Genomic DNA, 16855 nt, shown 5'->3' with positions numbered 1-16855 from the left:
TATTATTATTATTATTATTATTATTATTGTGTTTGGGCCTTGCACAGGCTAGGTAAGCACTCTATCACTGAACTACGTCTCCATTCCAAAATTAGCATCTTTTTATATTGTTATACTGGGTATAAAACCTAGGACCCTGAACACTGTAAGCAAATGCTATGCCACTGAGCTATACCTTAAGCCCTGGCTCTTTAAGATAAACAGATTTTTGCAACTCTCTCAGTATAAAGAGTTTTTTATTATTATTTCTGGTACTAGAATACATGAATGTTTAATTTCAAAGACTTGTGGTCAATTCATCAAACATATTTGCTTAGTCAATTCATCAAACATATTTGAGTACCTACTACACATGAGACACTGAGGAGAGAGATGCATTTTAGGGGCAAAAGCCACTTAGTGGCACAAACATGGTGGTAAGAGACATTTGTTGATGCACTCCAGGGAATGACTCCAAGTCAAATTCCTTCAATCAAAAAACAAACTGTTACAGGATGCTACTTTATAGAATAACACATAAATATATAGGGCACTTAGAAACTCTAAACTGCTAGAGAAAAAAATGATAGAAGCACATGCCATGCCTTAAGGAGATTCGGGAATGATTGTCTTGCAATAAAGAATAATTGAAAAGTGCAGTTTCTCCCTCAAGGAGTTTGATCCCCAGATTTTTAATTTTGTTGTTTCTACATCTTTCACTAACCAACTACGTAATCCAACCCTCACTGTGAAGACAATAGCTGGTAATGGTTGTTGCTAGCCCAGAAGAATTTCTGAGACTTTAAATCTAGCACTTGGTGCAAGATTTCAGCCACTCTGCCTCTTCTTGCCCCATGGAATTGTTATAAGAGTGTTTCAAGGGTTCACCTTTAATAATAACCAGCACTTAATTAAAAAAAATTAAATGTAAACTTTACATGTGCTGCTGGCCATTTTGTCTTTTGATAGTTCAGCTGGATGAGATCCAACACTATCTTTTTTAATGGCCTAATTTCCTGGCAATAATAAAGATGAAGCTCGTAGATTATAGAATGCTTCTTCAATGACTCAGAAATGAAAGGGAGACTTCTAATAACTTCATTTTCTACAGTTATATTCTTGTCAATGGTAAGATTATTAAACTCTTGTGTATCCTTTTAAGAGCTGTATGTTTTATGAATGATGAGTAGTTATATTTTTATTTGGGGGATTAACACTTTCCCATACCTTTGTGCCACAAATACCTGCATAGTCATGGATGCCATAATAAGTTTGTTCTGGCATAACACAGTTTATAAAATGTGCCCACCTAAATTAAGTTTTGAATCACTCCAGCATATCATCGGTTAATTCATTTATCCAGGCAGTATTCATCAAACACATATATGGCATGCATGTGGTATATCAACCCTATGAGTTAGGCATTATTATTATTATTATTATTATTATTATTGGCCTGTTTTACAGAAAACCAAGACCAGGAGAAGCTAAGCAATTTAACTAAGATCATACAGGGGAGGGAGAATACCATATTTTGGTAAGGAAGGTAAATTCTGGAGCCAGACTGCCAGGGTTTAATCCTGGCTTTGCAGTTTACTAGCTGTATGACTTTGGGTAAGTTTCCCACTCTCTGTGTCCATGTTCCCTCATCTACAAAGTGAGAATAATCACAGCACATACCTCATAGGGTTGAAACATTTACAACACGACTAGCACTTGGTGCTCAATAAATGTGCCTATTCTTAATTAAGAAGGCTGTGGTCCAAATACTGGAGCCATATCCTTTGACTCCTCATGTGTTACTCTATCACACTACACTGTCTTTATGACAGCAAGTTATCTCTGTATAGTATGAGATTTAAATTCATCTCTGCAGTATAGGCAAAACTTTTATCAATAATTATAATTTTTTTGTTCATAATCATAGGCACTCATATAGGGAAGTGAAACAATGACCCACTGTTCTCTGTCCATCACTATGGAATGGCTAATAAAAGGTGTGGCAGAGAACAAACCAATACATATGGTTGTGGGCAACAGCTCCTTAACTACAGAATATGATCTCCATAAGGAAATGTTTATGTTAGGGAAAAGAATTCCCTCAGACAAGTGTGATCTGTAATATTGAATGTAGGCATCCCAAAGTTTGTTTGCCGTCATCAAGACAAACCAAACGGCCTGGAGCATCAGGGGGATGCTTGCCTTCACCCTAGGAGTCTTTCGTTAACTTTGAGTGTTTGAGTCTGCAGTGAGGGCAGGTGTCTCCCAAATGCCTTTAGGTGCAAGAGGCAGTCTGTTTCCAGTGCAGTGGTTCTAGGCTTGACTGCTCATTAGAACCACCTGAGGAGCTTGTAAAAATTCCGACATAAAGGGCACACCCCATACCAATTCCATTAGGATCTCTGGGAGAAGTACCAGGCAGTCGTCGTTTTTTAAAGCTCCCAAGGTGACTGCAATGCAGACTGGGAAGGTTCTGCTGGGAAGAGTATGATGTCACAAGTTAGCAACTCAGCCCTGTCCTAGTTGGCCACAAACAGATGCGTGAGTTCAGGATAGTCTCTCAACTCTGTGCTCCTCATCTTCCACTTCTCCTGATGGACAAAAGCATGCCACCCTGCTGTAATTTGCTCCATGATTAGAATAAGACAGTATTTGTGAAAATAAAACACACTGAGGCAAGTTGGAACTGTTATTTTCCTTGAATGTGACACTTCCAGCAGGCAGAAAATCTCAGGTCAACTTCCACTGATATTGGACAGAAAGGGTGTCATGAAAACCCAGAGTAGCAAAGGGTAGCTGGGTTCGATGCCCAGCATCATAAAAAACACACAAACACACACCTGAGTGGAAACAATGCCCAGTAAGCCTTAGAAGGCACAACAGAAAATGATCCTATTTTATGGAAATAATTGAGAGGATGCTTTTCAACCACAGATTATCAGACTGCCGCCATAGGGGCAAGAAGTGGTAGAAAGGAATTTCAACTTCTAGAAAATTTGTTAAAAAAGGAAGCCCCAAGCCAGGTGGTGCGAAGTGGTAGAAAGGAATTTCAACTTCTACTAAATTTTCACTTATCCTTTCTTCTTTGTTTCTCTGCCATTCCCCTGCCCTCATTCCTTCACCATTTTCTCCAATCAGCATCATTCATTGAACGTCTGTATCTAGACAGTTGACTGTGTGGGGATGTGAAGACACACACTGTGATCAGCCCTTTGAGAAGTTTACAGGAAGGCAGTGGGAGATAAGTGAAGGGATAAAATATGAGAATCATTGAAATGAAAGTTTATACAAAGTACTGTGGCATTTTCAACTCAGGTGTGAGAGAAAGCAATGAAGAAAATGAGTCAATGATATAAATGAATAAACAAACAAACAAACAAACAAACAAATAAAACTGATGGGACGCTTCAAGAAAGATGACCTTGCCATTTGAGTTTTTTAATACATAAGGAAGAGACTGCCTGCCATACATATTCAAATATGAAATGAAGGCCAAAAATTTTTTTGAAAGAAAAGATATGTATTATTCTTGAATAGAAACCTCAAAAGGAGATGGCATTCACAAGAGAGTAAATTTAAAATTTTTACAAAGCATAATGAACAGTCCCATCAAAAGTATATTACTTCACATTTCTATGTCTGTTTGTTCATCTGTAAGTAGGTAGGGCACTCGCCTATCATGCATGAGGCATTGGGTTTGATCCTTAGCACAACATACATGTAAAATAAAAATGTTGTGTCCACCTAAAACTTAAAAAATAAATATTTTTTAAAAATGGTAACTGCTACATACCTACTCTACATGTGCCCAGCACAGAGTAAACATTTCGTAATCTTATTATGATTATCTAAAGGAAATTATGGTCCCTCACTAGGAACTCTGAAGAACTCAGATTTGCTTTTTTAATGGAAAGGAGAAGAATATTATTATTAATATTAAAAGTATTAATAACTAATCAAATATTAATATAAAAAGTAGTAAAGTCTATAAGAATATGTATATATGTATGTTTGAGGCAAGAAAAGAAATTTAAAAATAGATAGGAGCATTGCTGGTGAAAATCATGTAATTTATTAGAAGAAAAGAACTGTTCAGTTTAAATCTTTTCTTCTATCGATGGCAAATGTCATCAGACTAACAGGAACTATTAATCATTGTTTAAAAAGGAAGCCCCCAGCCAGGTGGTGAGGTACATACCAACCCCAGTGACTTGGGAGGCTGAGGCAAGAGGACTCTAAGTTTGAGTCTGGCCCCAGCAACTTAGCAAGACCTTTCAGCTACCACTGTGACTCAGTGGTAAAGTGACCCTAGGTTTAATCCCCAGTACCAAAAAGAAAAAAAAGGAGCCCCCAGATAAAGACAAAACTGGTGAAGAGCATCTAGCTGGTTCAATAGGCCAACTATAAACTCAGAACAATGATAAGGAAGGAAAAGATAGATAGATGGATGATAGAGTCTATATAAATATGTGATTTGGATTAACAGTATTTCTTTTTTAATGAATTCTTTCTTTATTAGAACATCTTAATCTAAGCTATGTTTAAAAAAAAAACACAAGATTGCAATCATTTTTTCAGTTTTAAATCTTTTTTACAGCATGTTGAAAATTCCTGCACATAAGACTATTATAGAATGCAACTTTTACTTTTATTCATATATTATTTGAAAACATGAAGATGGAATGACATTATTTAGATACCTTTCTGTTTCAGAAAGCCCACAGTGATGAAACATTGCTAAGTTATTTGATTATCTTAAAAGTATGGTTATTGAAGATATTCTGCCTTCTAAAATAGGAACTTAAATTCAAATAAGCAGTAGTTCAAATTTTCTTTTTTTTTTCCCCCATTGGTATGTTCTATTTTCAGAAATTTTTATTCAGGTCCTTTATTAACTTTTAAATCCTACTATACTTTGTTTTTCATTTTTAAAAATTTGTTCTTTTATTTATTTTTTTGTTCTTTTTAGATATACATGACAGTAGAGTATATTTTGACATATGATACATACATGGAGTATAATTTATTGTAATTAGGATCCCATTCTTGTGGTTGTACATAATGTGGAGTCAAATTTTCTTTTTAAATTTTTATGTTTGTTGTTTTTAGATATACATGACAGTAGGGTGTATTTTGACATATTATACATATATGGAGTGCAACCCATTACAATTTTGAGTCCATTCCTGTGGTTGAACATGATGTGGGATTACACTGGTTGTGTATTCATGCTTGAGCATGGGAAAGTTATGTCTACTTCTACTGTCTTTCCAATTTCCATCCTCACTCCATTCCCTTCATTTCCCTCTGTCTAATCCAGCATACTATGATAACGCAGCCACATCAATGTTTACAGCTTGGCTATTGTGAAATTGAACTGCTGTAAACATTGATGTGGCTGCATTATCGTAGTATGCTGATTTTAAGTCCTTTGGGTATATGCTGAGGAGTGGGATAACTGGGTCAATGGTAGCTCCATTCCAAGTTTTCTAAGGAATCTGTATACTGCTTTCCCAAGTGGTTGCACCAATTTGCAGTCCCACCAGCAATTTCCCTCACATACTTACCAACATTTGTTGTTTCTTGCATTCTTGATAATTGCCATTCTGACTGGAGTGAGATGGAATCTCAGTGTAGTTTTAATTTGCAATTCTCTAATGGCTAGAGACGTTGAGCATTTCTTCATATATTTTTGACATTTGTATTTCTTCTGTGAAGTGTCTCTAGCTCCCTTACCCATTTGTTAATTGGGCTATTTGTTTTTTTGCTATCAAGTTTTCTGAGTTCTTTGTGTATCCTAAAGATTAATGCTCTGAGGTGATGGTGGTAAAGATTTTCTCCCATTCTGTAAGGTCTCTGTTCATGTTCTTGATTGTTTCCTTTGCTGTGAAGAAGCTTTTTAGTTTGATGCTATCTCATTTATTGATTCTTGATTTTACTTCTCGTGCTTTAGGAGTCTTGTTGAGGAAGTCTGTGTGAGCCAATATGATGGAGAATTGGGCCTACTTTTTCTTCTAGTAGACTCAGGTCTCTATTCTAATGTCTAGGTTCTTGATCCACTTTGAGTTTTGTGCAAGGTGAGATATTTCATGTAAAATTTACTAATGTCTTAATCATACTAGGTTTTCAATAAATTTGATGTAAATTTGATTGAAGACATAAGCTTTATAATCAATCACAAACTTATAAGCCAGTGATTGTAATGTGACTACAAATTAAGCCAACTTTATATAAGTATAGCACACAAATCAAGGGAGGTAGTAATTCCACTTGCATCTTTGCTGTTCAGATTAAATCAAGATCCTGATCCATTTCTGGAGTGTGTGTGTGTGTGTGTGTGTGTGTGTGTGTGCTAGGAATTGAACCCAGGGCTTCGTTGCATGCTAGGCATGTGTTTTAACCCTGGGCTGCTCTCCCAGCCCTGCACATAAATTTTAACAGAAACACCAACAAAGTTTGCCATCAGAATGATGAAGATGGTTGTCTCTAGGACATCATGTCCTAAGAAAAAGTTGAAGGAGCTGAGACTTCCTTGAGAGCTATCCTCAAATATTAGAAGGCTGTGTCCTATTAGGAAAGGAACCAGCCCACTCATTATTGCTCCAGAGGTCAGATTGAGGATCAATGGTAATTTGCAGCACTCAGATGAAGGGAGGAAATCGTAGCTCTCATTATTGTATCTGCCAAAAGAATGGGCAGCTTCCCAACAACACAATGGAGTGTTTTCTGTCATTGGCAAAGGTCAGATCTTGATGAATATGTTTGATATTCTTGCTTTGTGAAAGATCAAGATCTGCAATGTCCTTTCCAACTCCAATATTTTATTTTTCAACTTGAATGCTAAATTAGAAACTTGTTAAACTACAATGTCTGTGGTTTTTATGAGACATCTTTTATTTAATATGCAGATCTCACAGTGTTACACAGGCTGGCCTCAAATTCACAATCCTCCTGCCTCAGCCTCCTTTATAGCTGGGATTAGAGAGATACTGTGCCTGGCTATATGAGTTCTCTTAATACTGTCTTTATTACTATTGCCAAAAAGCAAAATTTCAGCAAATTTAATGACCACGTTGACTTTTGTTAGTGATTCTTTAACTACATCTCTTCTAAAGAATAAATAAGTGCTCCACGGGGTATGGCCAAGCAGGTTGATTTTACAAGGCAGCTAGAACAGGAACAAGGGAACAATAATGCCAAAAGAAGATTGGGCTAGGCATGGTGATGCATGCCTATAATCCCAGCTACTCAGGAGACTGAGGCAGGGGGATCACAAGTTTGAGACCAGCTGGGGCAATTTAGCAAGGTCCTATCTCAAAAATTTAAATGGGCTAGGGCTGTAGCTCAGTGGTAGAGCACTTGCCTAGCATATATGAAGTCCTGGGTTCAATCCCCTAGTACTACAGAAAGTGGAAAAGAAGATAAGAAAAAAGGTGGGTTGATTATTCACACTGCAGGTTCTGGTTTATTGGGTCCCTTCTGAGTGGTTCCGTAATCTTTAGTTTTGGTTGGTGGGTGGAACTGGTCAGTTTGGGAATTTTCCTTCTTCCTTAAAGTTTCAGTTTGACTGCATAGTACTGGGGTTGAGTAACTGCATTTTGGTTTGGTCTGTTGGGGCCTAGTGCGAGATCTCAGCCTAAAACGAAGGTCTCCCATAAATTTTATTTAACAACATAAATGATATATAAACAAATGTCATTATATTGAAAATAACTTTCAGTTCACAACCTACTCATTTCATGTAATATTGAATATTACAAAGTTCCAATAAAAGGAAGAAATTTGGAAAGTTTCTGAGCATTGTAATATGATTTGATCTATATGGTATATATCATTGCCCCATAATGACTTAATGAGAAATGAGTTATTTTCAACTTTTAACAGTTGTTAAAGAATCTGTGCTGTCAAGATCATTGTATAGTCTTGAGCAACTAATAAAAAAAAAAAACGAATCTATGCATAGCTCCTTATTTTAATACTCTAATTTCAGTGCTTGGAGATCCACATTTCATTGGAGAGTATTACAAATGGAAGAAAACTGATAAAGGACATCCTAAAGAATGGAAGTTAAAGTAAGAAATTTCAAATGCCTTGAATGGTATTATTCTATTAACTTGAAATATCCATCATTCCACTTTCTATTATCTAGCTGAACCATCAGAAGAAACTCTTGGAAATAACAACTTAAAAGCATAAAAACAATAATAAAGTATCATTTCTCCCTTTCATATTAACCCAGGTAGAAAACATCTTTTCTCTATTGGCTGTTGAAGATGGGGAAACTATGTGAGCCACAGTGAAGAAATCTCACAACACCTTCCCCTTAATTCTCTTATTCCCACCCCCTCTTGTTCATGTCTTTATCAACATGCAACTTAGAAATAGTAAAACAAAACAAAACAAAAAACTGTTTATATATGACCAATTAGATTTTCACCCTTCTCATAGCTCCAAGCATCTTTTTTTCTTCCAAAGATTTCTCACTTAGGAACCAAATACATTAACTCCAATGAGGAAGTATGTAGTAAAATGCAAAAATAAATTATTATGATATCTTTGGAATCCTTGATCTTAGACCATTATTAAGGAAGGGAATTTAATCCATTTTTGACTTTTGGCTCCTAAAGGCAGGTGTGCCAGAGCATAGACCCCCCTCTGGATTCACAGAGTGGGTTGGAGTCATTTGGTATTCTGGTGTGTCTTTTTTTCAAGGTGCTCAATAAACATACTACATAAAACCAGGGGAGTGAAAGATTTGATATTTTTAAATTTATTTCATTTATCTTTTATCATTTACCTTTTTATTTCATTGACCTTTCTATCATTTAATTCTTTTTAAATTAATTTTTAAATTTTATATATGAGAGCAAAATGCATTTTAATTCTTATTACACATATAGAGCACAACTTTTCATATCTCTGGTTGTATACAAAGTATATTCACACCAATTCATGTCTTCATACCTGTACTTTGGATAATAATGTCCATCACATGCCACCTTCATTGCTAACCCCATGCCCCCTCCCTTCCCTTCCCTTCCCACCTTTCTGCCCTATCTTGAGTTCTGCTCTCTTTTTTCCAGGTGGACATACAGGACCTATAAAAATAATGGGCTGTATTTTGAATTTGTGTAGAAGTTGCAGTTCTTAAAATAAACTTTCCTTTATTTAACGTTCTCGTTCAGATTGGATGTTTTAGTTGGACTTTTTTTTTTTTTCCTTAGGTGACCTCTGCAACAACTTATCTTCAAGCCAAAGCAGAGGAAAGCTTTTGAATTCGATACTTTTCTACTTTCAGGATAAATTATAAGCAGAAGAGAAGTTCTTATTAGACACAGTTTGAATGAGAACAAGTGTTTTTGTTTTGTTTTGTTTTCCCTTAAAGACAAATTTCAATTTTCTTTTAGAGTTGAGGACACTTACTTAGAATATGAGGTTAATTTTGTTTTGACATGACTTCCTTTTTTATTTCCTTTAATGGAACTGCTTTGTTTTATTTGTTCGATCACTGATTCATTATGTAACACCAGTATCCCACAGAACCCAAAAGTTTAGAAAAAGTAGGACCATGTTATTTTCAACTTACTCATCCACTTCTACATATGGCAAAAATAATTGTGAGCTGTTTGAGTGCTAGAACATTCTTCCAAGTATATTATTTTGAAGTTATAGGTCAAGTTATCATGTGCACAGTGACCCTGTCAGAATAAAACTCTCACACCTAATGCCATCTGGTGGTTGATGAGAATATATTTAAATCAAATGATGCTTCTTGTGAATTTTGGAAGTGATTAGTCAAAAAAAAAAAACAACTTTTCATAAAGTTTTTAAAAGTTGCATTTTATTGTGACATAAATATTTGAACTTGCAAATGTGAAGAAGTATAGTAAAAACTTAAAGAATGGTGAAATTAGATTTCTTTTCAGAACAAATTTTGTGTTCATCGAAATACGCAAGGTATGATGAAGTGGCCAATTTATAGAGACTTAAATGACAAATATGTGGGGAATCTATGCAAGTGAGTCATCAGGTCTGTTTGTACACACAGTATGTGCTATTGAGTATCTCTGCTTTAATATATATTTGAAAATGCTTTCCTTGCACAGACATTTCCTGTTTAAGAAAAACAGAAAAATGCAAGTTAGGAATATTTTATTTGCATAGTGTAAAGGAAAAAGACTTTTTTCTTTACTCCTGTCACTGTCTTGTCCTCCCCTATAGTCCTCCCCTACCCTCATCAATCAATTCCTGATTCTTAAGCAATATGAGATTTGTCTTACTCTTATTTGGGAACCTAACATCTCTTCCCCATTTGTGCCTTCTGCCTGAGGTAAGTTTCTCAGCAGTGTCTTTGCTGGTGACCCAGAGTTAGGATTTGGTCTAAATTAAATGACAGGGCATAGAGTACATAAGTTCAGGGCACTAGAGCCAGACTGCCTGGATCTGAGTTCTGGCCCTGCCAATTACCAGCTCTGTGACCTTGAGAGAGTTCTCTGACTTCTTTGGGCTTCCGCTGAATCTGTTAGCAGTTAATAAGTGTACTTCTCCTACAAAGAGGCTATGAAGAAAATAAAAATTAAAACATGTAAATGCTTATAATGGTGTCTGGCACAAGGTAGGTATTCACAAGATGTGCTATTATTCATGCCTTTTCTGCTGAGGCCATAGTTCAGTTTACAGATGGAAAATTTTTCTCTGGAAGCAGCATGGGAAAGAGCATGGGCTTTGGAGTCAGACAGATCTGGGAGAAATTCCTACCCACCCTGAACTTGTTTCCTCATCCATTACGTGGAGATAACGTGACCTACCTGGCCAAGTTGTTGTGCACTGAATCTCTTGAATGAGATCATACATTTAAAACCATACAGTATGGTACAGAAACATTAGCTCTTGCAGAGAGGGGAAGATGAAAGTTCATGCTTCCAACATTTTAGAGAACAAAAATCATCTGTCAGAAATATACAAAGATTAGAAAATTTTGTCAGGCTAGAAAACAACACCCACCATGGCCTCATTTATGGTAGGACCCATGATGCCTGTGGGTCCTTTATCCTTCTCTTTGCCTCCACTTGCCTTGCTCCTAACAAAGTGTTTCACAAGCATGACGTGAAGATCCAACTCAAACATCTCTTTGTGAAACTGTATCTGACATGCTCAGGCATCCCCAGGTCCCCTGTCCTCTCTTCCTGTAGTGCCCTTTCCTTGTCTCTTTCAAAACCTGTGGTGCAGAAATTCCTCTGTTCACAGTGAGTGACCAGGACAGGGCCATCGGTATACCTTTGTATTCTCCATACTTAGCATGGTGCCTGGCAAATAGTAGGCACTCAACTAATGTTTTTTGAAAGGCACATACTTATCCTGTTTCTCCTTAAGATTAAATGTGAAAGCAGTTAATTTTAGGAAAAATAAAATTTAGCTGTAGACTTCTATTAAGGCCCCTTCTAATGTAGAGATCATTGTTCTATTTTAGGAGTATTAGGGTATAGTGATGAATGGAATAAAAACTAGAAATATAAATGACTATCTTGAATATTTTAGACAGGTTATGGAACTTTACACATGTTTTAGTTACTATTAACAGATACTGATTGTCATACTAATCAGTTCATAAATATTCATTAACTAATCATTTTTGCTATTCATTTCTACTGTTTTTTTTTTCTTTCCCGGTGCCTTGACTGTCTCTTGGATCTTCCTGCAAATGCTTTTTTTCTGTCAAGATGTAGGAAAGAATGTAATCCAGAATCTAATCAGCAGATTGTATTTATTTTCTCTAGAAAAATAGTGAGAGAAAGTAATGAAAGCTGTTCTTTTGAGTGTTCTCGCTTATGTACATATAAAATTGTGTTGTGCTCTACAGTTAATGATTGCTTATGCAAAAACAGAGAAATCTGCATCAGTCATCTAAGTTTTGGCAGCCATCAAGTTTTCTAAAGAAAAGTTACTAATTCTGGTGGAGTTTTACATTCAGTGTAACTTTAGAGAAGAACATTGCTCTTGCCCATAAGCAGAGATGTAGAGGGAACAGGAAGTAGTAACATGGGAAAGTACCATCACTGTGCCAGGCTCTCTTTATTCCCGAGGTGCTGCTGGCCACCCTGTGGAGTTGATAGTCAGGCTTCTGAGTGTAACCCACTGTGATATAGCCTTCACTTCTTTCAGAGCCACAACTAATTAACCTCTACTCCAAACAACTAATTAACCTCTACTCCAAGTTGCACCGCTTGGCTCGCCCTGATGACAGCTTCAAGGAAGGCTCCTCGCTCCCCTTTTCAACCGAGTTGCCACTCCTGACACTTCCCTCTTGAAAATTCTGTAAAACTAGAAGTGAATGTTATTTATGGTTTACCAACAGAAAAAAAATTTAGGCACAAAGAGATTAAGGAGAGCTTGCCTGAGGTTATTGATGAATGCAAATTTTGTTTAAAAATTAAAACAAGTATTTCCTACTTGCTTACTAATATGTACTTTTGCTTAAAATTTTCAGGTAAGTGTAAAATCATGGCCCATTCAACTGCATGCATGCACAAATAAAAATCTGCCTTTTGTGGAATTTTTTTTTTTTGTCAACATCACGGTTTATTATATAACAATGTTGCTTCCCTTTTTGTTCATGGAAAAACAATTAACATCTGCTATATGAAATACTAATATAAAACTTTCTTATGTTTATGAAATACACTCTGGTTGTAGTTGTCTTTATAAATTAAGGAGCTAAAACATATACTATTTCTAAGTTGCTTTAGTGTCTGATTTTGTGAATATGTGTTTTAACTTCCAAAAACATGTCATCTTTCTTTTAGTATGCTTAAATTTGATTCCCTTTTCTCCTGGTGTATGGAAAATTTCATGCTGAGTACTTTCATTTAATGTATGTGTTATCCTTTTAGGGGTACTGAATTTAAACATTGTTTTTATAGGTTTACATAATTATATCTAATGCAATTTTTAGGAATTTTTTTATTCCCCAAAGATTAAACCTTGAGTGCCATCTTGTGACTAAAAGGGGAATTAACACTATGTTTTAAAATATAGGTTTGTGGGTGAAATGTAGACATATAGACAAAGGGAAAAAAAAATCCCTTTAAAAAATAATTTCTACCAGGCATTTACTTGGGTGTTTTTAGATACAGGGAGTCAGTAACAAGCATTCAAACAGCTCTACTGTTTCTTCTAGGTTACAACTTGACACCTAACAGTATCAACCATTCCAAATTCTCATTTGTCTGCAAAATTGTCCAGAAAATGAGAATTATCTCTACTTTATGAAGAACATATCATAAAGAGTTAAAAAATAAGATTCCACAAGGTAGCACACTTAGTAACAGAGTTGAAATTTAACACTGCCAACCCAATGCCACACTCATTGTTTTTTCCATTAGATTGAGCTGCCCCAAGTGTGCCAGGCACCATGTCTGATACTGAGGACCTGCAGTGGCTTTGGGGATGGACATAAGGCATGATTAAAAGGATGCTTTTATACAAGAAAAGAAAGTATGCCACTTTTTCTTCAAAACAACACGAATAAGGCTATTTTTGGTTTGTGTAATTGCCCTTTCAGTCTTAGAAAATAGTTATCATGTTTTTCTCCCATTAAATTTTCTGTTTTTCAGAATAAGCAAATCCAATTCTTTCAACTTTTTTTTAAACATGAAATCTATATTTTTTGGTCCCCTTTTATGGAAATAATTCATTTCATCAAATTTTCTCTCAGCATGTAACCCAAACTGCTGTGATTTCTGGTTAGAGCACAGAATTTGGTGAAACCTCTTATATTATAAACATCATAGCTTAAGCTTGCTTCCCCTCTTCTCTACTCCTCAAAGAGAGTTTTGATATAAGTAAAAATGTGTATGAAACATTTTTCCCTAAGAAACTGCTTCTTTGGTTCTCTCCCACATTTTGAGGGGACTCCCCCTGCTTCTTTCTTTCCTTCCTTTCTTCCCTCCATTTCTCCTTCCATCTTCTCTTGTATTCTTCCCCCTCTGTCTCCCTCCCTCTCCCTAATCTTTCAAGCTCCCTCAGCCCCCTCCCCTAGGACCAGAGGAATTTGATGCCTGCACTGGCTCCCCTCAAGGTCATCCTCCCAGAGGTGAGAGGAAGGAGGTACCCACTCCCCAGAGACTTACTAGATTGTGTTTTACCAGAAAGGTAAAATGAGGACGTCTAGAAGTTCCCTTAGAACATGTTAACAAAAGCTGGGTTGTTAATGGAAGGATACAATCAATTTTATGACTCTTGCTATGCACATAAAGCTGCTTTTCAAGAACAAGTTGCAATTCACAGTGCTGCCAAACTTAGGGAAGAACTTAAAAATGAACCAGCTTTAAGGTTTTTTCATTGTAGGCATTAATTTGCGTTTCTTTAGTGACATGAAATATTTTTGCATGCAAAACATGTATTTTCAGTTATATAATGGAAAATGAGTGAATTTTCAAAAAGGCGATAACAATATTTATATCATTCTGAAGACAAAGGCTGATTGGTAGAGGAGAAAAGGTATAAATCATGCTAGGCTGTTTCCTAAAGCCCTGTTTGCCCTGAGGAAAACAAAACAAAATGAAATCCTAAGGATTTTTTTAAAAAAAGTGAAAGGTTCACAAAATCTATGCTCATAAAATTATTTGTGTTCCTGCTAGCTAGAGACCTCATAATTTAAGGGACACGGGATAGATTTCAGAAGGGTCATGTCTTGGTCATGGGGCCAACCAAATTAGCCCTCAGATAAAGGCTATCTTTGAACTACAAAAAGTTTAAAAGTAAGCTGTGACGGTTTTAAACTGATTCAGAGCAGGGTGTGCATGCCTGTAATCCTAGTGACCCTGGGGGCTGAGGCAGGAGGAAAGTTCAAAGCCAGCCTCAGCAATTTAGCAAGGCCTGAGCAGCTTAGCAAGACTCTGTCTGTCCCAAAAAATAAAAAGGGCTGGGGATGTGGCTCCGTGGTTAAGTATCCCTGTGTTTACTCCCAGGTGCCAAAAATAAAAAACAAACAACAACAACAAAAACAAAAAGGATTCAAGAGATACCAAATTGCATTCCAGAACAGAGCACAGTCATGTTTATAGGAATATAACAAAAATTCAGCACTGAACAATGTAAAATTTGCTGTTTCCAGCACTGCATAAAAAATCATGTCATGCAAATAAGCAGGAAAACATGACTCAGGACCAGAGAGAAAGAATCAATTGACATAGATTCATAAGTGATAAAGATGATGGAATTAGTAGATATGGGCCCTAAGGCAGGTATTCTGCATCTTACAAAATATACTCAAGTAGCTAAAAAAAAAAATCCATAAAGATGATTTTTTTTAAAAAAGAAATTTATGTGAAAAGAAGGTATGTGAAATACCAGGGAACAACTAGAATTAATGTCTAAATTCTTTTAAGTGAAAACTGAAAGTTCTTTTTTTTTTTCTTTGTGTGTGTTTGTGTGTGTGTGTGTGTGTGTGTGTGTGAGAGAGAGAGAGAGAGAGAGAGAGAGAGAGAGAGAGCGCATGCCCTGTACTGGGCATGGGGATTTAACCCAAGGGCACTCTACCATTGAACTACATCTCCAGCCCCCATCCCCAATTTTTAAAATTTCTTTTAATTTTGAGAAAACTCATGAAGTTGCCCAGGCTAGCCTCAAACCTGTGATCCTCCTGTTTTAGCCTTCCTAATTCCTGAAATTACAGGCATGCACCATCATGTCTAGCTAATGTTCTGGACTTAATAAGAAAGACAAAAAAAATAAATGTTAAGGCCAAGATCTTATAGTAAAACCAAATCTTCTATTCGTGAAATTGTAAAGAAGGAAAAAGAAATTTGTCCCAGGTTTTCTTTTGTACCACAAACTGCAGATGTTATGACCATAGTAAGTAATAACTAGTTAAGATAGAAAAGAAATTAAGTGTAAGCATGCATGTATAGGAGAAACATAATGGGCTTTGGTACCACCTGTGATTTCTGACACCCACTGACCCAATGGGGGGGTCTTAGAATATATCTACATAGAATATATTTTAACCATATTTTGAGTCACTAAGTTTGTTGTCAGTTTATTGTGGTGGCCGTAGGAAACTAATAATCTTTGCTGTACCACATGATGTTTTCATTACTTTTACAATATCAATTTTATATCATGTTTGTTTATTTTTCTTTTTTTATTTATTTTTTATTGGTTGTTCAAAACATTACAAAGCTCTTGACATATCATATTTTATACATTAGATTCAAGTGGGTTATGAACTCCCATTTTTATCCCAAATACAGATTGCAGAATCACATCGGTTACACGTCCACATTTTTACATAATGCCATATTAGTAACTGTTGTATTCTACTACCTTTCCTATCCTCTACTATCCCCGCTCCCCTCCCCTCCCATCTTCTCTCTCTACCCCATCTACTGTAATTCATTTCTCTCCTTGTTTTTTTTTCCCATTCCCCTCACAACCTCTTATATGTAATTTTGTATAACAATGAGGGTCTCCTTCCATTTCCAAGCAATTTCCCTTTTCTCTACCTCTCCCTCCCACCTCATGTCTCTGTTTAATGTTAATCTTTTCCTCCTGCTCTTCCTCCCTGCTCTGTTCTTAGTTGCTCTCATTATATCAAAGAAGACATTTGGCATTTGTTTTTTAGGGATTGGCTAGCTTCACTAAGCATAATCTGCTCTAGTGCCATCCATTTCCCTGCAAATTCCATGATTTTGTCATTTTTTTAGTGCTGTGTAATACTCCATTGTGTATAAATGCCACATTTTTTTTATCCATTCATCTATTGAAGGGCATCTGGGTTGGTTCCACAGTCTTGCTATTGTGAATTGAGCTGCTATGAACATCGATGTGGCAGTATCCCTGTAGTACGCTCTTTTAAGGTCTTCAGGGAATAGTC

The 16855-nt window shown here is 36.2% G+C and overlaps 1 protein-coding gene across 9 annotated transcripts in view; it reads left to right on the top strand.

Moving 5' to 3' along the window:
- Ube2u (ubiquitin conjugating enzyme E2 U) overlaps positions 1–16855 on the top strand; it is a 51428-nt gene that overhangs the window by 25526 nt on the left and 9047 nt on the right. For 6 of the 9 annotated variants that reach the window (XR_007351964.1, XM_048815237.1, XM_048815240.1 and 3 more), the window contains one exon: positions 7970–8051. The exons of 2 other annotated variants lie outside the window; for them this stretch is intronic. Coding sequence is in view for 6 of the 7 variants with exons in the window: in XM_048815237.1 (XP_048671194.1) it covers positions 7970–8051 (82 nt within the window). In the remaining variant the exon portion in view is untranslated. Of the gene's footprint in view, positions 1–7969; positions 8056–16855 lie in introns of those variants that run through there. One more of the 9 variants, XM_015484824.2, reaches the window with a different exon arrangement.

This window comes from Marmota marmota, unplaced genomic scaffold, assembly GCF_001458135.2.
Source record: "Marmota marmota marmota unplaced genomic scaffold, marMar, whole genome shotgun sequence".
Lineage (NCBI taxonomy): Eukaryota > Metazoa > Chordata > Mammalia > Rodentia > Sciuridae > Marmota > Marmota marmota.
This window is presented reverse-complemented; position numbering and strand designations above follow the sequence as displayed.